The sequence below is a fragment of the Phyllosticta capitalensis genome, assembly GCF_038381095.1.
Source record: "Phyllosticta capitalensis strain CBS 128856 chromosome Unknown BKA78scaffold_9, whole genome shotgun sequence".
Lineage (NCBI taxonomy): Eukaryota > Fungi > Ascomycota > Dothideomycetes > Botryosphaeriales > Phyllostictaceae > Phyllosticta > Phyllosticta capitalensis.
This window is the reverse complement of record NW_027117447.1, coordinates 1,300,258-1,320,003: the sequence shown is the minus strand read 5'-3', so window position 1 is coordinate 1,320,003 and position 19,746 is coordinate 1,300,258. Positions and strand designations below refer to the sequence as shown.

At 55.2% G+C, this 19,746-nt stretch overlaps 6 protein-coding genes across 6 annotated transcripts; 3 read left to right on the top strand and 3 right to left on the bottom strand.

The window, feature by feature from the left end:
* Positions 1-6,542: 6,542 nt before the first annotated feature.
* Positions 6,543-7,991, top strand: BKA78DRAFT_333050 (white collar-2; the record flags this gene model as incomplete). Its single annotated transcript, XM_066890040.1, has 2 exons — positions 6,543-7,827; positions 7,888-7,991. The coding sequence occupies 2 exons, from the start codon at positions 6,543-6,545 to the stop codon at positions 7,989-7,991; spliced, it is 1,389 nt and encodes a 462-aa protein (XP_066741335.1).
* Positions 7,992-8,054: 63 nt separating this feature from the next.
* BKA78DRAFT_189009 (uncharacterized protein) lies at positions 8,055-8,657 on the bottom strand. The gene is made up of 2 exons (XM_066883545.1): positions 8,566-8,657; positions 8,055-8,505 (listed from the first exon to the last, which is right to left on the bottom strand). The coding sequence occupies exons 1-2, from the start codon at positions 8,575-8,577 to the stop codon at positions 8,119-8,121; spliced, it is 399 nt and encodes a 132-aa protein (XP_066741334.1). The 5' UTR covers positions 8,578-8,657; the 3' UTR covers positions 8,055-8,118.
* On the bottom strand, positions 8,608-9,231 carry BKA78DRAFT_189014 (uncharacterized protein). Its single transcript, XM_066883546.1, has one exon. It carries the CDS (start codon positions 9,188-9,190, stop codon positions 8,738-8,740), a length of 453 nt encoding a protein of 150 aa, XP_066741333.1. The 5' UTR covers positions 9,191-9,231; the 3' UTR covers positions 8,608-8,737.
* A 341-nt stretch (positions 9,232-9,572) lies between these two features.
* On the bottom strand, positions 9,573-10,310 carry BKA78DRAFT_298392 (ribosome biogenesis protein SLX9-domain-containing protein; the record flags this gene model as incomplete). The annotated part of the gene is made up of 1 exon (XM_066886907.1): positions 9,573-10,310. One exon carries the CDS (start codon positions 10,308-10,310, stop codon positions 9,573-9,575), a length of 738 nt encoding a protein of 245 aa, XP_066741332.1.
* Positions 10,311-14,246: 3,936 nt separating this feature from the next.
* Positions 14,247-14,798, top strand: BKA78DRAFT_322174 (INO80 complex subunit Ies4-domain-containing protein). Its single transcript, XM_066889101.1, has one exon. The coding sequence runs from the start codon at positions 14,418-14,420 to the stop codon at positions 14,781-14,783; it is 366 nt and encodes a 121-aa protein (XP_066741331.1). The 5' UTR covers positions 14,247-14,417; the 3' UTR covers positions 14,784-14,798.
* A 640-nt stretch (positions 14,799-15,438) lies between these two features.
* On the top strand, positions 15,439-18,479 carry BKA78DRAFT_322170 (uncharacterized protein). Its single transcript, XM_066889100.1, has 6 exons — positions 15,439-16,530; positions 16,585-16,805; positions 16,853-16,986; positions 17,037-17,280; positions 17,328-17,888; positions 17,940-18,479. Exons 1-6 carry the CDS (start codon positions 15,755-15,757, stop codon positions 18,101-18,103), a joined length of 2,100 nt encoding a protein of 699 aa, XP_066741330.1. The 5' UTR covers positions 15,439-15,754; the 3' UTR covers positions 18,104-18,479.
* Positions 18,480-19,746: the final 1,267 nt, after the last annotated feature.

Sequence of the window (19,746 nt, the reverse complement as noted above, 5' to 3'; positions counted from 1 at the left end):
GCTTCGTTGATCTGCTGGTGTGCGATATGCAGCCAGGCGGCCAAGAGCCAACGTGCCTGTTCCCTGGTCGTCGCCCACGACGCAGCATGGAGAGCTCATGTCCCGCTCCAGCTCCAGCGCGCCCCCGCTTTCCCCTGTCCATCATGTATGCATTCGGGGGCGCTTGCTGGGTTGTTTCGAGCATGTGGATGCTCCCTGCATGCTCCTGCAAATCGATAGAAGATGCGTGCGCTGGCAGGCCGGCGGTGGGTGATGAAGAATGGCGGTACCTAGCGCTAGTGGATGGATGGTCGTCGTCTCGTCACTTTTTTAGTGCCATGGTGCCACAGCACATGCCCTCGCAGTACGTAGGTAGTGCACAGCCGCAAGCCGGCCGCAAGGGGCCTTGTTCCCTGCAGCCAATTCGTCTCCACACGGCCTCCAAGTGGCTGCGCGAGCTCGCCTCATTGTGCAGAGTGCAGAAAATAAAACGTGCCTGGCTGCAAGCAAAGAAAGAAACACTTCGTCATCATGCTGCTGCCACTGCCACATGCTGCAAGGGCGCTTGGAGCTCTGTGTCTCCCACGGCGTCAAGCAAACATGATGGCTGGCGGTGTTCTTTGGGAGCTGCTGGTGCTGCCCGCTGCGGCGTCCCGGTTGACAGTTGTCATGTCCCTCTTTTTGTGGCGCTTGCTCTCAGACATCACACAAGGCACGCAGATGATGATGGACGCGGCGCTGACGTCGAGTGTTGACCGTCACGGTGATCCTTGTGCTCGCCGACCCGCTTCCCCTCTTCCCCGCTACTCCTACCACCAGAGCTGCTCCATTATCTTGTGATAGGAAGCCAGAAGTCACACATGCCAAAATGTGCTCATCTTTACATCTTCTGTGCGAAGTCTCGACAGTTGACCGCCGCAAGCACTTGCAACCGAATTGTCTATTCTCTTGTATAGCTACCATACGTCTAGCTAGCTGCTTCAAAATGATCGCATTTTCCTGCCCAGCTGTGTCAAAGGGCAAGTTTAAACCAGTTCGAACGACCATTTTTGGCAGTCTGGACCGCGCAAAGAGGGCATCATCCTTGACCTCAAAGCAAGGCCATCCTTTTCAGCACCGAATCATTCCTGAGTGAGCCAAGGCGGGATCGCCCCGCGGCTGCTCTTCCTCCCGCCGCGGCATGTCCAGCAATTGGTCCTTTTTGGGACCCGGTTCCTTGACGCGAGCAAAAAAGCTTGGGCTGTTCGAGAATCCGCATCCCATCACGGCAACTCCCATTCGCCCTATACGACTGCCGCTACTTTGCATACCTCAAGGATAGCAACTGTTTTTTGATGAAAGTGTGGCAATGGCTAATGGGGCGATGAATGTGGGCCTGTCGTGGCAAGCAAGAGATATCTTGGACAAGTCGTGTCTTGCCTCTATTTTGGGAAAAAGCGAGGGGATTGATGACCGCCTCACAACACCTAAAACCAACACGTTAGTTTGCTTCCCCTTAACAATAACCATGGGAAAATCGGTTTGCTCACCTCTGCAATCGACTGCTTCTCAATGATGCTCTTCTGCTTTTCGTTGCGCGACACGCGGTAGTAGTAATCGCAGAAGTCGCCGCAATTCATGTAGCGGAGAAACTCCTCGTCGTGGGTAATGACAATGAGCTGGAAGTTGCGCTGCTGACGACGGACTCTGATGATTTCCGCCAAAGATTCTGCAAGAGCACGAATATTGTCGCGGTCCAGGTTTGTCGTGGGCTCATCCAGCGCAATCAAACCACAGCTGACACCAAAGCATTCGGCCAACGCGAGACGAATGATGATACTCGCCAGCACCTTTTGACCCGCACTGCAGCGGCCTCGCATGTCCATTTCGGCGTCTTGCTTTACCATGACGACTCTGTAGTTGTATGTGCGTGCCTTGCTTGTCGCATCCGTCTCAGACCGAATCAAAATGTTGTCCACGTCTGTTCCTTGATACGTCTTCTTCCAGAGCTCCTCAATGATGCGGTTGATCTCTTCGAGCTTTATGCTGTGGAACCTCACGATGGCCTTGTCAAGAGCTCCGTGGTACTTGTTGAGATCATCTCTCGCGGCCTTGGTAGTCTCCACCTTAATGTGCGCCTCTTTGTACTTAGATGCCGCATCTTTGTAGTCCGTCTCCCAGTCTGCTATCAGCTGTTGGAGCTGATCGTCCTTGGTCTTGAGGGTGCCCATAGCCTCGGATTGCTGGGCGCTGAGTCTGTTCCGCTCATCCTGCCACTTTTGGCCCTCACGCGCGTAACGGTTCCGATCGGCCTCTGCATTGTGAGTCTCTAGCTCTGCAATCTCTGACCGGACCGCCTCAAGCTGTCGAATTCCATGGCGGTAGCGGATGTTGTCATTGATTGCTCGTTTGGTCTCTTGGTGATTTCGCAGCTGGTCTTCGATCTTTTTGACTTCGGACGACAATCGCCTCTGCTCATCATCCAAGCGCTGGCCCTCCTCTTTGAGGCCATTGAGCTCGGCCTGAGCCCGTGCAATCAGATTCGGACCTCCTTTCATAATGTAATCGCTGATTGCTTTGTTGGCATGAGAAAGCTGGTTCACGCTGTTCTGAAGCTTGTTGTTATCCTCCTGCAAGCCTTTCTGCTTGTCGGCACCTCGAGCCTCGACATCATCGTACTTTGCTCGCGCCTGCTCTAGTTGCGGGCTGAGGCTTTGAATTTCCTGATCAGTCCTGCGCATCGAATCGCGATGCCCGGTGTTTTGGTTTTTGACGTCTTGAATCCGGGACAGCAAATTGCTCTTCTCTTTGAGCTGGTATTCGACTGTACTCAGCTTCGATTTGGCATCTCTGAACTCCAGTTCAAGGTTGCTCTGGAGAATGCGGAGCCTTTCTTTTTCCGAGTTCAGTTCTACCAGTGACGACCTAAGAGCACGTTCGGATTCAGTGTTTTGCTTGATGTCGTCTTGAATCTTATCGAGGCCCCTCGAGGTTCCTCTCTGACTCTGCTTGGCCTCAAGTTCCTTGGTCTGCTCCTCGAAGTTGCACATTTCTGAGTAGTTCGTGACGATCTTTTGCACCGTCTTGGACATTGATTCAACGTCTTTTTTGAGCTCCAGACGATCGTCCAAGGTCATGTCCTGCTCCTCAGCGGTTGAGGTGAGAGTCTCGATACGTTCTTCCAGCTTATGACAGGTTGCTTCCAAATCTGGGATCTCGGTTTTTTTCAGGCGAACCCAAGTGTCGTACACGGGTTGGAGCTCACGGAGAGCCTTGAGACTTTCCTTTTTCTCGAAAAATTCTTCCTCCATTGCCTTCTGAGCTGTCGCTTTCATCATTGCTTCAAGCTTTTGCCTGAAGTGAGTCTTATCAGGGCCTTGATGATATTGGCGTTCACACATGCGGCATTTTGAATGGTTGTCAAGTGTTTTGAGGCAGGTGTCGTAGTAGTCCCTCATCGCATCAAAGTTGCTCAGATCAGTCTGGATGACAGTGACCGATGCCTCATCGTTCTCGAGCAATGTAGGAAAATCTTCGATGGGTTCGTCCCCAATGAATTTGGCGATACGGTCCTCAGCGTTTTTCAGCGAGGCGTTTCTCTTCTTGAGATCGTCCCTGACGGTTGTCAATTGGAATTTGATTTGTGTGAGCTCGCGATTCGTTTGGTCCCGTGCTGATTCTGCCTTTTGAACCTCGCCAATTTTTTCGTTCAAAGCTGCCTGGAAAACTGCGTCCAGCGTGCGAGGTTCCCAGTGGCGACCAAGAACATTGGACAACCGTTCACCATGTGCTCCGGTCAACGTCTCGAGGATTCGTTGCCTGTCCTTGTGCTCTTTGCGGAGAAAGTCGACCTTCGCCAAGTCACTAGCTCGACGGGTCGCATCCACAAGCTCGGCTTCCAGTTTGTCTTTCTGCTCTTCTCGTTCACGCAACTGGGCATTTGTATCCCTGATCTTTTGCTCCAGTTGGCTTGCACCACTTTCTTCCCTCGCCTTCTTGAGACGGCTTTCGGTGTCCTCAATCTCAGATTCCAAGGTTGCTTTGCGGGCCTCATCAACGTCGATGCTATCAAGTTCTGATTCGAGCCGCGACAGTATCTTCTCGTTGGTTTGGATCTGAGATTTGAAGTTTTCTTTGTCTCGAATCAAAGTCGATTTACGCTCGCTGAGTTGACTGATAGCGCTCTGTGCATTTTGAAGTTCATCCTGTACTTGGCGACGGACCCGATCCAGAGTCGTCTGCTGGTCTCGGGCCATCCGATTGAGCTTTTCCATGAATTGCTGGGCATGCTCATCAGTGATTTCAAAATCAAAGCCCCGGATGTTGTGTCGGCGAGCGGTCTCTTTGATCAAGGTTGCTCTGGCGTCGATGTTGCTGTGATACTGGTCTTTCTCTGCCATATATTTGCCGAGCTCACTCTGCTTCTCTCCCACGGTGTCACGATTGGTGTCCATCCCATCGACAACTCGTTGGTACTTGGCCATTTGTCGCTTTTTGTCATCCTGGTACAATTTCACTCTTTCCTCAAAACGGTCCAGACTAGCCTGCAGCTCTGCGTCTGTTTCGATCATTTCCTGTAGGTCTTGGCGCAAGTTTTGGACGTTTTCTTCGTGAGTCGCGAGCTCGACCCGCTTACCAGCCAGCGAAGACACGATACTTTCAAACGTTGCGGCGCGATCGTACGCTTCGGTCGATTTGTCGGCCGCAGCTTGGAGCTTGGTGGCGAGCTGCTCCACATCCACCCTCAAACCTTCAATCTCGTTGTAAAGTTCCTGCGACCGCTTCTCCACACGAGCGCCTTTGTCCTTGTCCTCTTTGAAGTGTCTTTCCATGATTTCAAGCTTTCCCAGCTCCTCGCCTTGGGCCTTGCCCAATTTCTTGATGTTGTCAATCGCCTTGGTCCATTTGAGTGCGTCAAAAATTTCGTCAAACTTTTTCTTGAGACCTGCTGGTTCGCTCATGGGCCACAAGCTGTCATCTTGGTGGCAGAACACGACGTATTCGAGGATAGCGGGAGAGATTCCAAGATATTGGGGTAAAATTTGGTTGAGCTCGGCCACGCGGGAAGAAATGGATGTACGTTCGCCGCCCTTGATCATGAGAAGATGGCCTTCGAGTGCCTTGAGGTTCCTCTGGAACTTTTGGCCCGACTTTTTGACGGTAAGCTGGAGACTGCGGGTTGCTACCATTTTGGCACCAGAGGTGGACTTGAAGGCTATCTTGACCTGAGCGAGGACCTCTTTTTCGCCGCAGAGCTGGGGAAATTAGCAGTATTACGGGCGAGGAAGCGGTGGGCCTACGCTAGGGTCGTGGATGAACGACTTGCCGCGGTCGGAGCTGGAAGGCAGTTCTCCGGTGGTGACATATTTGAGGCATTCGATGATGGTCTGAGACGGTCAGCGAGGACTGACAGGACGGGTCAGTGGAATACCAACCGTCTTTCCGGAGCCATTGTAGCCGACGATGAGGGTAAGTGGGGTGAAGAACTGGATCGTCTCGCTGACGCGGTTGTCAAAGGAGCGGACGCTGGTGGAGGTGAGAGAAATTCACTGGAATAAGGGAGAGGGTCCAGCTCACCCGAGGATCGAGAGCTTGTCAATGTAGGCTTCGAGGTCAGGGTCAGTTGCGAAGTTGCAAGGCACGCGCAGCACTTACACCTGTCGCAGGTTAGTTGGAAAAGACAAGGCAAGGTTTGCTGAGAGAACTCACATTTTGACAAGCCAGCTCGGTCCGAGCCGATGCTGAGAGAGAAGCAGAAGTTGGTGAGATGGAGATGGACAAGGCAGAGAGACGTGATGGATGCCTGTTGGAACGCGAAGGCACGTGATGATCGGATCGGAGGTGGCACGGACCAGCTTGGCGGGCGGGATGCCTCTCTGATTGACAGAATTGACAGGCCGACCGGGAGCAGCAGCAGCAGCAGCAGGCGAGTGGAAAGTGCTGGGCCCTTCCTGGTGGCTCCCTGTCACGCCAACTAAAAAGTCGGGCGCAATTCGCATGGGATTCTGGCCTTTGCGCATCTGATTTCTCTTCTTCTCCAACGACCCGCGAGTCACACACAACCCTCGCCCGCTCTCTAGTTGTCCGCTTGGGCTCCAACAACCTGACGGCTCGTAGACTACTGCTGCTGCTGCTGCTGCCCTTCCCTGTTGGCGTGAGCCACCTAGCGCCCTTGGACTCCTCCCTCTGTCTTGTCTGCCCTCTTTACCTACCTACCTGACCTCTGCACACTCCACCTACCCCAGCGTGCATCCTCCTCGTCGCTCCACCTCCACCTTCACCACCTTGGTACCTGGAGTTGCGCGCGCCCGACCAGACGTCGCACTACCGTTTCTTCACCACCGCGGTGCTTGCTTCCGTTCTCCCCCGAACGCCAGAACTTGCATGAAGCCCCCAGCCTCGACAAGCCCCCACCATGTACCAGAATGGCGGAGCCGCCGGTGATGTACTGCGCACCCAGTCGCTTACCCATCTCGCGACAAAACTAAACAAGGACTTCTCTCCGCTGACACGATGCACGCAAGATGGCAGGTGCCCCGCCGAGCATCGCCGGCATGTCCTTTGCCATGGACCACGCCGCCCTCATGGACGGCCTCGACGTCACCATGTTGCCCGCAATGGACGTTGACCTTTCCGTCCCCACGACCGAGCCAGACGCCCAGTCGTACAACAGCACCCCGATCGCCGCCCAGCTGCCCGGCCAACAACCGCCTGGCCATGCCACCCCGGCCGACTCCAACGACGCTCTCGCCATTTCCTCCAACGTCACCTCAAACTTTCCAATGACGGGCATTGGCGCCGGCCCGTTGCCCACGGGCTTCGGCATGTCCAGCTCCAACCCCACCGGCAGCACCCTCACCGAGTTCACCAAGCGAAGAAATTGGTCCCAGCGCATCATCGAAGAGCTGCGCGACTTTTTGCACATTCTCACCCCCGACGGCCGCATCGTCTACGTGTCGCCCTCGTGCAAGACCCTGACCGGCTGGGACCCTTCGCAGCTCATCAACCGCGTCGTCACCGAGTTCATCCACCAGGACGACAGCTCCATCTTCATCCGCGAGTTCAACGAGTCAATCGCTTCGCAAAATCCCCTGCGCTTCTTCTACCGCTTCCGCAAGCCCGATGGCTCCTACATCATCTTCGAGTCTCACGGCCACGGCCACTTTGACCCCGCCGCGCCTGGCTTCGTCGGCGGAAATGCCTTTCCGTTTTGTCGAGGCTTCTTCATGATGGCTCGGCCGTACCCCATCAAGAACACTTGTTTGCTGGACTCATTTTTGGAGCACAAGATTGAGAACGAGCGCTTGACGAAACGGATAGCGGAGCTCAAGCGGGAAGAACAAGCCGAGCAGCAGGAGGTTTCGGAAAGGCAGTGGACCAAGAAGCTTGATGGGCAAAGCAGCGTGACGCCATCCGATACCCAAGCCACGCGGACGGGAGCTGGCACAGATACGCCCATATCGTACAACGGCATGCCACCACCCGCGAAGCCCGGCATCTCGAATAATGCCCTCACGCGCCAAAACCTGGACGAAGCCTTGGCGACCTTTAAACCGGATAGTATCAACGACAAGATGGCAAGATACGAGGGCGCCACCCACATCGATACGATTGAGATGCTGACGGGTCTCCGCTACCGAGACGGCGAGCGCTCTCAGGGAATCAGCACCGGTGACGCAAGTCCCCACCTGATTCGAGGAGACGCTGGCATCGCCATTCTGGTGGACAAGGACAACCGAGGCAGCTCGGACAAGAAGAAGAAGCTCAAGGTTGCGGATGAGTATGTCTGCACAGACTGTGGGACCCTTGACTCGCCCGAGTGGAGGAAGGGTCCCAACGGGCCGAAGACCCTGTGCAACGCCTGCGGACGTAAGCCAGACTCCCTGATCCACCGCATCATGAGATTGGTATCGCTAACTTGGTCGGCAGTGCGGTGGGCCAAGAAGGAGAAGAAGAGACAAAACATGACGGGAGCAGGCGGCAACCAAACTACGCCGTCACTGCCCATGCAAAATAGCAACGGCAGCGGATAGATCTTTCCCGCCACAACAGCAAACACATTCTCAAATAGCAACCAACAACCGCTGCAGCAACCCTCCAACCGCCTGCAGTGGGCTCCCTCCCATACGCAAACCCAGACTCACCGCCTCCGAACGGAGATCACTTCCGCCTCCGCCGAGACGTCTCGAAGCGCCGCGGCGCTAGCGACCCGAATGTCGCGGTGTCAGAGCTTTGCGAGTGCGGAGCATACGTCTCGGTGGAGGCGGAGGCACACATGACGAGACAAGAATTGCATGAAGATACGTCGGCAGGCGACTGCATGGAGGAAGCAAGATGAATGAGATGATCGGAGGAAGTGAAAGAAGAGATTGAGGAGCAAAGAAGGCGAGAATGCAAAGCAGGAGCTGTTGATGCTGATGGCGGAGACGGCGCAGCGCAGCGAAGCGCTGGAGACGGGGGCACTTTTCTCAACACCCCACACCACACCTCGACACGTCTTGGTCGTGTCGTGCCGGTCATGGCACGGTACGAGCACGCGAGCAGACTCTCTCGTCGTCTCCATCTCGTCTACGGTTCCATATTACTTACCGAAGGCTGGATGGAGACGACGAAGAACATGTCGCAACCCCTGCCCCCCTTTTCCCCCAAAACAAAAAAGTAAATTTTTTTATTTTCACGATTCTTCTTTCACTTCTTCAACACCAAAGCAATGATTTACACGAAAGACTAAATGTACTGTTACGTATGTAGAAGGGTGGTGGGCTACGGGCTACGGGCTCTACCACGGGCGAGGGTGAACAAGAGCAATCATAAGTAATTTAGATGACCTGAGTTGACTACTACATTGAGATGTGGTGGATATGACCTGTAGAAGGAGACGAGGAGAGACGGGTGGAAGGACGGGCGGCTTGATTGGCAGTTGGCTTGCTTTGGCCAACGTGGATTCTCTCTTGACTATGGGGTGGATGGAGTAAGCTTGCTTTGTACTTGTCTGCGTGCCTGCCTTGAGTTTTCCGCCATGTTGATTTGTGATCCGAGGCAGGCTGCTGTGTTCAGATGAAATCGTGCCACGCCAAGGTTGTCGTCCTTCCATGTCCATCAGAGTCTGTAGATGGGAACGCACCGCCACCATCATCCAAGCTCCTCTCCTCCTATAGCTAAGCACCATCTCCTTGGTCATGTATTCGACCCCTGACGCGCCAAGTTGGGTGAATCCTCCAGTAAGCCCCATGTCGACGGCTCGGTTCTGCTTTGAGAAAAAAAAAAAAAAAAAAAAGGACGAGCGAGCGAGCGAGCTCAAAGACCGCGGCGTTTTGGAGCTCCGCAAGCAAAAGAGTGGTAAGATCCGTCTGCAACGTAGATACGTGCTGAGCACCAGACGGCAGCAGAGTCGAGTCGAGTCGAAACGGCCTGATCTCGACCATCACCAATAGTCGCCGCCGCGGAATCGTTCGTCCTCTGCTTTTCAGCGCCGTGTCTGTTGTCAGACCGAACGAGGGCTAAATCGTCCCAGTCCATGCAAGAACGCTGGTCATGGCGTTGAACCGAGGCCTACTGACCACCGGCGAGTCGAGGTAGGTAGGTAGGTAGGTAGGTAGCCCATCCACGCCACCTCACCTCTTCTCCATCGTCCCGCCAATAAACGCCCGCAGCGCCTTCCAGCGGTCCGCCGTGCTCGCAACTGCTCCTCCTCCTCCTACTGCCGCCGCCGCTTCTTCAGCCATACCCACATCCGGCACCTGCTGCTCCTGCTCCTGACCCGCCGCCGCCGCCGGCACACCCCTCGCCATCTCGGCCAAATTGCGCTCAAAGCGCAGGCGCTCGCGGTCCTCGACCGCCTTCTTGCGCCTGAGCGCGCCCGGGCGGCTCTTCAAGCTGCGGCCCTTGACGACGATGCGCGCCTGCGCGCCGGGCACGTCGATGGCTGTTGCTGCGTCCTCTGCACCTTCGGCTGCGTGTTGGCTCGCCGCCGCCGCCGCCGCCGAGGAGTCGGGCAGCGCGTCCGCCAGCGCGTCGAGCGACGTGACGAGCTTCTTGTTGGGGCGGCGGCGCTTCTTGACCCCAGCGCTGCTGTTGGGTGCCGAGGTGCTGAGTTTGGACAGCAGCAGCGAGTGCTTGATGCTGCGCTTGTCGCGCTTGGTGGAGGAGAAGGAGGGGAAGGGCGACGTGTCGGCAACGCTTACGGGAGCGGCGGATGAAGGAGTGGTGAAGGAGGAAGTGGACGAGGTGGTGGTGGGTTTGGCCGCGGCCGATGCCTTTGCGCGCAGCGATTTGCGCTTGGTGGGGGCCTGTGTGGATGTGAGTTTTGCGAGCTCGGTGAAAATGGTCAGGAGGGGGTGGCTGCGCACCATTTTCCCGTTCTCTCACGGCTTGGGGACGGTGGGTGGGTTGGAATTGGTGGTTGTGGGTTGAGGTCGAGTTGCTGGTGGCCAAATTTTTGGTTTCGTCGCGACGAGTCGTTGGATATCTGGGGAAAAGACGACAGGGTTCATGGCGCTAGCGCTGCTAGTGCTGGTGCACCGCTGGTTGGTGCCTGAGGCACTAAACATGCACTCGCGGAGCTCTTCAACACCATCAACCAGAACTAGACAGTGATTGGACTGAGCCACGGCAGAGGCTTTTAATGAGTGCTTTAACCTCCAACATGTTGTTCTTCGTCTGGGTCCCAAGCTATACTCGTGGAATCGACGACAAGACCTACATCTTGAAGCTTCCGAAGCACCGAAGTTGCACAACGAAACCCGCTGAAAATTCCAAGTGCATCTCCGTTGATGCGAGCAGTATTTTGACAACTGAGTTCCATTGAACTTGGCGGAAGTGAAGCCCCAAAGAGAGACTTGCTGATATGGGAGAGTTTTGTGCACTGGGCAGGTAGGCGGATACGCACGACAAGGCGTCTAAAATCGCATCTGATGGAAATATTCGTGACAGTATCACTGCCTACGTAGTAGACAAGCTGACAATTAGATATTCCCAGCGCTGAACACGATCTCTTCTGAGATCTGGTTTTGCAGCATACTCCTTCTGCCATCCATTGTTCGAATCCTGAGTCCCAAGAGCTCCACAGCGTTGTCATTGGCTTCATCAAACAATATGCTTTGCTCATGCTGCACTCTCCTCGTTGGGTCCGTGACTTAGTCCCCTCGGCATTGGAAGAGATGTGTGCACAGAGAAATGTCAAGACAAACCACGCCCGAAAGTGTGCTCATTTAAACGAAAAAAAGCCCACCTTGACAAACCTGCCGAGATGCCAGACATAGTGCATTGCTTGTACAGAAGCATGTCGCCATCTGCCCTCCGCTGTGGATGTACGGCGACATGGAATCTCATCGCTTGGTTGACGGCGCTCCAAAATCGTACTCAGCGAACCATCCTTCCCATTGCAATCCCGTACCAGCTCGCATGGTCTTTTCCATCATGCAATCGCTTGAATTGCTGCTCGCTCGGCTTGCAAGTGGCTGAGAAAATTGGTAGATAGAAGCCCTAAGACCCAAACGATGGGAATGAAGAATGATTGTAAAGAGCGGTCGAGCGCCTGAGCATGTGATGACTCCGGAAAACGACATCTTATGTTGTAGCCGCTGAGAGCCAAAGCAACCGACAGCGCGCCGCGCGCAGGTAGCAGAGACCTGGAGCGATGTCGGCGCAAAACAGATTGAGTTTTACCGACGACGGCCATTTACGCGTGGGCGAGGTGGCACCGCGCGCGTCGCGTCGTCGTCGCGTCCAGTAGTCGCAGCGCGTCGGATGCGAATTTGCAATGGTGGATATTCGGAGCGAGAAGAAATCCGCCTGCCGTCTGGTGAGAGAGGCCGAGCAAAGGATGATGCACCGCGACCGTCCCGGCTCGGAGCCGATGGCAATGGTGCCATGACGTGACATCAACACCGGCTTTTGGATTCCTGGTTGCGCTGCTGCCCGTGTGGGGGCTGTTTGGCGTGTGATTTGATGTCGGCGTTATTGTTTGCGTGGGCTCTGGTTTTTCTTCTCTTGCCTGCTGACGGATGGTGATTTAATTTTGATGATGGAGATGGGCGCAGTCTTTATGGCTGCCTACAGGATGCATGGCGGATGGAACGAGTCGGGGCTGCCTTGCTGGCTGTAGTAGAGCAATGATGGCGGCGCGTCTCCAGATGGGGCGCATCTTGGCGGAAGGACGAGGTGGTCGTCGTTTGCCTCGCCGCATGTAGTTGGCGTCGTGTCAGTTGGAGGTCATCATGTTTTCAATCCACGTAGGCCGAGACTTGGACCAGCTGTGTTGCTGTGACCATCAGCAAAAAGTAAGCGTCTGTAGCCGTGGCGATGCAATCTAAACTTGCGACTAAAGATTTGTTGTTCAGACGTGACGGCCCTATCCCCGCAGTCGAGGCAACGCTTCCATGGTTCGTCGCTTGATGGCGGCACACGCGTCAATCGCTTTTTCTGAGCCAGCTCCACTTGCGGGATCTGGCAGTTCACGAATTGTGGGGGATGAAGTGAAATGCTTTCTGCACTGTGGATTCAAGTCTGGATTCCCTTTGAGTACTGGCTGCGGTAACTGTGACCAGGTTCCGCGATGTATGCGGACGCATTGCACGGATGGGGTGATTGTTGCTGTGAAAGACGATAGTGCAGGTCATGGTGCATGGCAAGCAACAAAACAAGGTCGAGCATGCAGAAGGAGAATTGGTACGACAGGCAGCGGTTGCGTGAAATGAAGCCAGTGGGCCAGGACAAAGGGTCAAACGGCGTCGGAGGCTTTTGCTACAAACGAGGGTGCGGTCAGCAGGGTGAGCAGAATGCAAGACGAGCGGGCATGGTGTCGCGGTGAAGGATAAGCTTGGGAGAGTGGAAGCGAAGCTTGGTTAAATTGGAAGCAGGAGCGGTGATGGACATCAGCTGGGCGCGGGCGTGGCGATGAGATTTGGGACAGGGCCGCGGAGCTGACGACGTGGGAGGAGCGGTGGGAGAGAGTGAGTGGTTGGGAGAGGGATTGGAGTCGGGCGGTGGGTGGTGGCGCGGCAACATGGAACGTGTCAAGGATGATGATGGGATGGTGATGGACTTGGGTTGGTTCGCTTTTTTCTTGGGCTCAAATCAAACGAAAGAGTCCGGTCGTCGTGAGATCGCCGGGACGGAGGGGGGCAGCGAGAGACGGCCGAAGACACGAAACACCAGATGCGTGGAATGCGGCCAAGAGCCAACGGTGACGAAGACGGCGGGGGCCACGTCTGTGTGTGAGTACATGTAGGGAGGACGGAGGAGTGTGAGTATTTGCTGTGTCTGATCTGGGTTTGGCGTGGGTGAGGACTTTGTTCCCTCCCTCTTAGGAGTAGCTGCAAGCAAGGTAAGGCCTCGATAAAGCCTCTGCCCTCTCTGGCACCGGCCTCACCCGGACGGAAGCTCGCCACATGCACGGAGACCGAGGGGCGGCCGACGAGGGAGATGAATGAGAAGACGACAGGAACTGATTGAATTATTCTGCCAGTCTCTCTTATTGATTTCCGCCTTAGGTAATAATCCACGTGACGTGCCAGGGCTTGAGGTCAGAGTCGGGGACGGCAGCGAGAGTTCTTCAGAACGTCTAGCACCCACCAGGCGGGAGCTGCCACGGTCCAGTAGTCAACAATATGCCGGAACCTAAGCCTCCCAGGCGCCGCCTCCTGCCATCGCCTACGCCCTCACCTCTTCTCTTCTTCCTCCTCCCACCACCTCCATAACCCTCGACTGCTCGACACTATACAAGTCGACCAGCACCACGCCCCCCCCTTCGAAATCCCACACTGCGCTCGGTTCACACCGTCACACCCGGGACTCACCTCACCACCCAGGAGGCCTGTGGCAGATTGCGACCGCAGACCAGACTCAACACCACGCCATCCCATCGTCAACCCGACCTCGCCGTCTCTTCCACCATCTCGCCAACGCCCACCGACGACGACACCATGGCCGCCAGGTCGCCCAAGTCGCTCATGATCACGCTGCGTCTCGCGCCCAAGGATCTCGCCAAGTTTCCTTCCGACCCAGCGCCCCAAACCGACGCGCGATCCAAGTCTTTGTCTTCCGCGACTCCCATTTCTACCCCGGCTGAGCAAACCGCCGACCCTCCCGTGTCGCAAAATGCTTCAGACGCTCAACCTGCTCCCTCCACCAACGGCACCACTCCCATGGCCATTGACTCCAACAACCCTCCCGCAGCGCCAACCCAGAACGGAGGCCGGAGAAAGGGCATTCCTGGTCCCAAGCCAGGATCGAAGCGTGGAGCTGCCCTCACTGCCGACGGCATGCCCAAGCCGCGAGGCAAGCCTGGACCCAAGAAGAAGCCTAGACTGTAAGTCTCCTCGCCTGCCTGTCAGACCGGAATACTTTTACCCGATTCCATCAGGCCGACTCCCTTTCGAGAACTTTTGCTGACAATCATCTGCAGTGGTGACCCCAATGGCGATGTCAACGGAGTCAAGGGCCCGTTTACTGGCGTCATGCCCATCACGACTCAAAAGCTAGGCCCGAAGGCCAATCAGGGCGCCATCAACGCCGGCCTTCGCGCCCTCGACCGTTCTGGCAAGCCTTGCCGCAAGTGGGAGAAGAAGGGCTTCCAACTCAAGAGTTTTACAGGCGTGTCTTGGGAAATCCCCACCTGGCGTGCTCCCAAGAAGAAGAACACTGGCGTCGATGAGCACGGTGACGTCAAGAGCGATACGACCAGCAATAGTGAGACGGCCAAGGTCAACGAGAGCAGTGCCATTCCCAGCGAGAAGAGCAGCAGTGGCGGCAATATGGACACTCCAAACAAGCCTCTTCCAAACCTGGCCAGCTCGCCTGTCCCAGCAATGACGCCTGTCTAGACTTCTCAGCGTTTGGTAAGTTTACATCAACGTCGACCATCATCTACTCTCTTGGCTCATCCGTCACTGTCTAAAAAACGGATGGCTAACTCGACGCAGATCTGAATCTGAATTCACGTCGACACATGAGACGACAAAGACTTCTTGAGCGACATCTTCATTGTAATTACATCTTTCTTCTGTCCCATGCAAGGATGCTGGGAGATCATCGGTGCCGGATACGAGGCATGGTTTTCGGGGTCACTTCTTTCGGGGTTTTTGGCGAAACATGTTCACGGTCTTGGGAGCGGACTATAAAAAGGGCAGGAGTTTGGAGGACAGGAAAGGGGAATGTCCAGTGATATACAGCGCGTGACTTGCTCGGCTGGGCCAGGCAGTACCTACGGGAGCGGTGTGATGGACTCTTTTCGATTTCATTTGCGGTTGGGTAATGTCAGATGGCCACAGCAAGGAACAAAACACTCGAGGTGCGGTAGACAGTAAAGAAGCATCGTTTTTGGTATTAGTCGTGGTTGCGAGACAATGATCAGTGCAGGTGAGATGGTACATGATGGTGGCTGAAGTCGGGAACTCACTTCGACAAGTCGAGAGCGGAAACCGGGGGTAGGAGCTCGCTCGTCCCCGCAATCGATCCGCCGACGCCCTCACCACCACGCCTGGCTGCTTTGCGCCGCACTCTTCTCCAATTCTACTCTTGACGCCATCTGCAATGCTTCTGATGTCTGTTTTTGAGGCTGGCAGTGATTACGGCCGCCGTTGATTTCGCTGCAATCCTACCATCTCGCATCCATCGCATCACTGCCAGCAATCACATCACGGCCGGCATATCGCACGCTTGGAGCCCAGTCATAGGCCACCGGCAACGAACCCGCGGCAGTCGCTTCTGCTCGTCTCATCGGGGGCGCGTCTCCTAGTGAAGCAGCCCAGCTGTCTCTCTCTGCGGCGTTGGGTGGCATCAGGTCACTCCTCTCATGACGAACCCGCCGCCCGCTGTTCCCTCTCCTCGCTCTCACACCTCGCTCACTACCCCGGCCGGCGTCGGATCAACAATGTATCGGAGATCATCATATGCATCTGTCGCCGCAGGAGCAGCCAATAACAGGTCAAACTCGATCAACCAGCCAGCACGATCAGGCGCCTTTTCCCATCTCCTCAACCAGCAGGCCCAGACCGGCTCCGCCGCCCACAACTCCCGCGCAAACTCGAGGGACGCCTCGCGCAGCATGGATTTGGACGGAAACAATTCTGGGCTTGGTTCGAATAGAACCGGTGGTGTCTTTACAGGCGGGCAGTTTGCACCTGGCTCAGAACCCTCGGCACCGGCCTTCTTCGTGCCGTCATACCTCAAGGGCTCACGATACGCCGAAAGACTCGCAGAATCCCACGCCGCGCGCATGTCTGCACAACGAGATGCCAAAACTTCCGACAACCGTTCTTTGTCGCGGAGCTCCTCCGGCGCCAACCTTCACAAGATGGTCCCCTCACATCGCGGCATGACGCACGACATCATCGAGCGGGCACCTCCGGTGACATACTTGGATGACAGGGACAGGTCGTGGCCTACAAGATGGAGTGAAGAGGACAAGGCCGGGGGTCTCGAACTCCTCCGCGATGGACTCGAGGTCAAGTGCAGCGCTCAGAGCAAGACACACGACGAGGCGTTATCGGTGAGGGCGGACTATCCCATACCCCGGCAAAGTGGCATTTATTACTACGAAGTCACAGTAGTTGGCAAAGGAAAAGAAGGGTCAGTACATGTCGAAATCGGGTCGTGGGTGCGGATGCTGACAATGGACCACAGTTTGATTGGTATAGGATTTTCTTCGTCAAAAGTCGCCCTTCATAGATTGCCCGGCTGGGAGCCAGAATCCTGGGGTTACCACGGCGACGACGGATTCAGTTTCTGCAGCACGTCTTCTGGAAAGGCATACGGTCCCAAGTTTGGCACGGCAGATGTCATTGGTTGCGGCATTAATTTCAGAAACAACACTGCCTTCTTCACAAAGAACGGCGTTAATCTTGGTACGTTGGGAGTCAAGTCCTGACCAAGCTATCGCTAACCTAAAAAGGCACTGCTTTTCGAAATGTTCCAGCTGAGAAGGAGGACCTGTATCCCAGCATCGGGGTGAAGAAGCCTGGGGAGCATTTGCGGACAAACTTTGGACAAGATCCATTCGTTTATGACATTGATCGCGAGTTCAGGGTAGGGACTATTCCGGATCTTGACGATCCAGGCTTGCTGACTTGGTGCAGAAAGAGCAATTTGCGATCCAGCGGGAGATCAGCACGAGGAATGTGTCGAGCCTCAAGCCGGGACTGGACGAGTCGGCTCTCATTCACGAGCTAATCGCTCAGTACCTTGCTCACGATGGATACGTCGAGACCGCGCGTGCATTTGCTGCAGAGGTTCGCGAAGAATCGCGGGCATTAGCAGGCGGAAATTCGCACACCAAGGATCTCGAGCCAGAAGAAGACGTTGATGCAATCAATCGGCAAAGTATGTGCTCGAATTTGTACAGATAATTGGCTGCTGACAGCTCACAGAAATTCGTGCTGCGATCCTCGATGGCGATATCGACAAGGCCCTCAAACTTACCAACGCATACTACCCCATGGTCCTCCGCGAGAACGAAAACATTTACTTCCGACTTCGATGTCGAAAATTCATAGAAATGATTCGTCGCTGTACAGATGTTCAAAATCCATCCACCCAATCGTACGGAAAACCTCCGGCAGGCAGTAATGGACACACGGCCTATGACGACGTGTTCGACAACTCCATGGAAATCGACGATCACGCAACCATGGATGGCAGTAATACGGCACCAGCTGCCACCGCCACAACAAACAATAGAACAGCCGACACCATGGACACCAGCGACTCGGATGGCGGCAAAGTCGAAAACTTGCTTGGCGAAATGCTGCAGTACGGGCAGGAGCTCAAGAGTGAGTTTAGCAGCGACCCTAGGCAGGAAGTCAAGCGCGAACTCGAAAACACTTTTGCCCTCATGGCCTACAGCGACCCAAGACAAAGCCCCTTGGCACACATGCTGGACGAGAATGGAAGGACACCAGTGGCAGAAGAGCTCAATTCGGCCATATTGGGTGAGTGAATGAGAAATCTCCTGCATAAGAATTTGCTAACACGAGAAATAGTGAGCCTGGGCAAGTCCTCAAGTGCAGCATTGGAGCAACTCGTCAAGCAAACAGAGGCGCTCGTAGACACGCTGGCCGAAGACGGCGGCCCTGGCGCCTTTATCAACGTCCGCGGAGAATACCTGGGCGCGCACGAACGCGAGATGAGAGAAAGACGATTCTGAGATCTGCCTGCCATAGCGCTACACAGGAGAATACCAACATGATTTTAAGCCCCTTTGCCCGACAACGAAAACGACACAGGTGGCATGGATGGATGGATGACTGGCTGGCTCTGCTTGGCTTGATGTTTGAGAGGTGTCGATGGTGTTGTTGCCGGGGCAGGTCTGGCGGTGTCTGGATAGACGACAGGCGCATTACTGGAAGGGACACGACGGAATTTTCAACTGACGACTGGACACGCGCGGTGCTGCTTGACATGGACGTTGGCGGTACGGATGGATGGAAGGAGGGACCGGTGTCTAGTCGGTCGGATGCATCATGGATTACTACTACTCTCTGCAGCAACCACATTTTCTTCAATCCCAATTCATCAATCACTTCTGCTTTGCTTCGCCGCAGTCTGTCTGTGGCCACATGGAAATTATGTGGAATGGCGAAGACACCGGAGGAACTCGTTTCCTACCAGGCGGCGTAACCACGGGCGCAAATGCGCAATGAGATGCCCTTCGTATTTCCGTCCGGTGTCTGCGGACAGACAGCCGGCTGTGTTTTGTTGGTGCTCGCTTGGTGAAGCTAGGTGGTGAAGCTGCAAGGGCACACGTTGTTGAAGCACCGGGACGAGCCAAGGCCTTGATTGGTTGAGGTCGTCGGCAGGCAGGCAGGGCAAGTGACAGCGAGCGCCAAGAGGCTTGGGACCATCATGGTGGTGGACATGCATCGCATCGCCGCCTCGCTTCCTTTTTGTAATTTTTGGTTGCTTTGATAGAGAGGCCATGTTGCTTGTGCTTTGTGTCTGACTGTATTGGAATGTTTCTTTAAAGTGAGGAGGGTCTTTGTGGTGTTGTGTGTTGATTTGGCCAAAAATAGTGAGAGGTGAGGTTGAAGGAAATCTTCCATTGCATGTTGGAATCTGCATGTCGATGCTTGACCTCAACTGTCATCAAAACGCGTTATCGAGCTCGGATGTAATTGCAAACGCCTCGACTCCACCTGGGTGTAGTTGTCGTCCCCGCGCGCGTGGTAACCGAGCCCTCGCCCAGCCGCGACATGCTTTCCCAAAGCAGCCACTACACGAAATGCGTCATCATTGTCCATCCATTCAATCCAGAGGCCCTCATCCCTCGCGCCGCGACTCCTCGTACGTTTCTTAGTCAAGCAAACACGTCTTACCACAACGGTACACAACTTCCGCGCGGAACTGCCCGATTGAGGCCGCAGAATCGGATGCGACAGACACGCCAGAACCGAACAATCGAAGCAATTGAATGACTAAGTAAACGACAGCAGCGGCAGTCTTTTCTGTTTCATTATTGACAAACGACCCGACCCACTTTGCTCCCAAAAGAGTCGGCTGCTGGCTGACTCCGTATACTACCAACCACCGCACAGCAGCACCAGTGTGGCATAGAGAAGAGCGTGCACGCGGTGACCTTTCTGGCACACCCACCTCACCCACCTCGCTCTCGTCACCGCCCCATTTGACGGGCAGTTGGTGGCACCAACCAGAGCAGAGCAAGCTCGGCAGAAAGTTTTGCCGCGGACAGAGAGAGAGAGGGACTGGAACGGTGTGTAGCCTGCCTTGTACTGTAGGTAAATTTCCTCCGCTGGCAGATTATTTGTCGGTGACTCGGGGGGGACGTGTTTG

Bases quoted from the DNA above. Each gene is read 5' to 3' on its own strand.
- BKA78DRAFT_189014 (XM_066883546.1), bottom strand. From the start codon at position 9,190: ATGGGGCTTACTGGAGGATTCACCCAACTTGGCGCGTCAGGGGTCGAA.
- BKA78DRAFT_322170 (XM_066889100.1), top strand. From the start codon at position 15,755: ATGACGAACCCGCCGCCCGCTGTTCCCTCTCCTCGCTCTCACACCTCG. The intron at 16,987-17,036 runs GTAGGGACTATT...GACTTGGTGCAG, and splicing joins ACATTGATCGCGAGTTCAGG to AAAGAGCAATTTGCGATCCA. The intron at 17,281-17,327 runs GTATGTGCTCGA...GACAGCTCACAG, and splicing joins TGATGCAATCAATCGGCAAA to AAATTCGTGCTGCGATCCTC.
- BKA78DRAFT_322174 (XM_066889101.1), top strand. From the start codon at position 14,418: ATGCCCATCACGACTCAAAAGCTAGGCCCGAAGGCCAATCAGGGCGCC.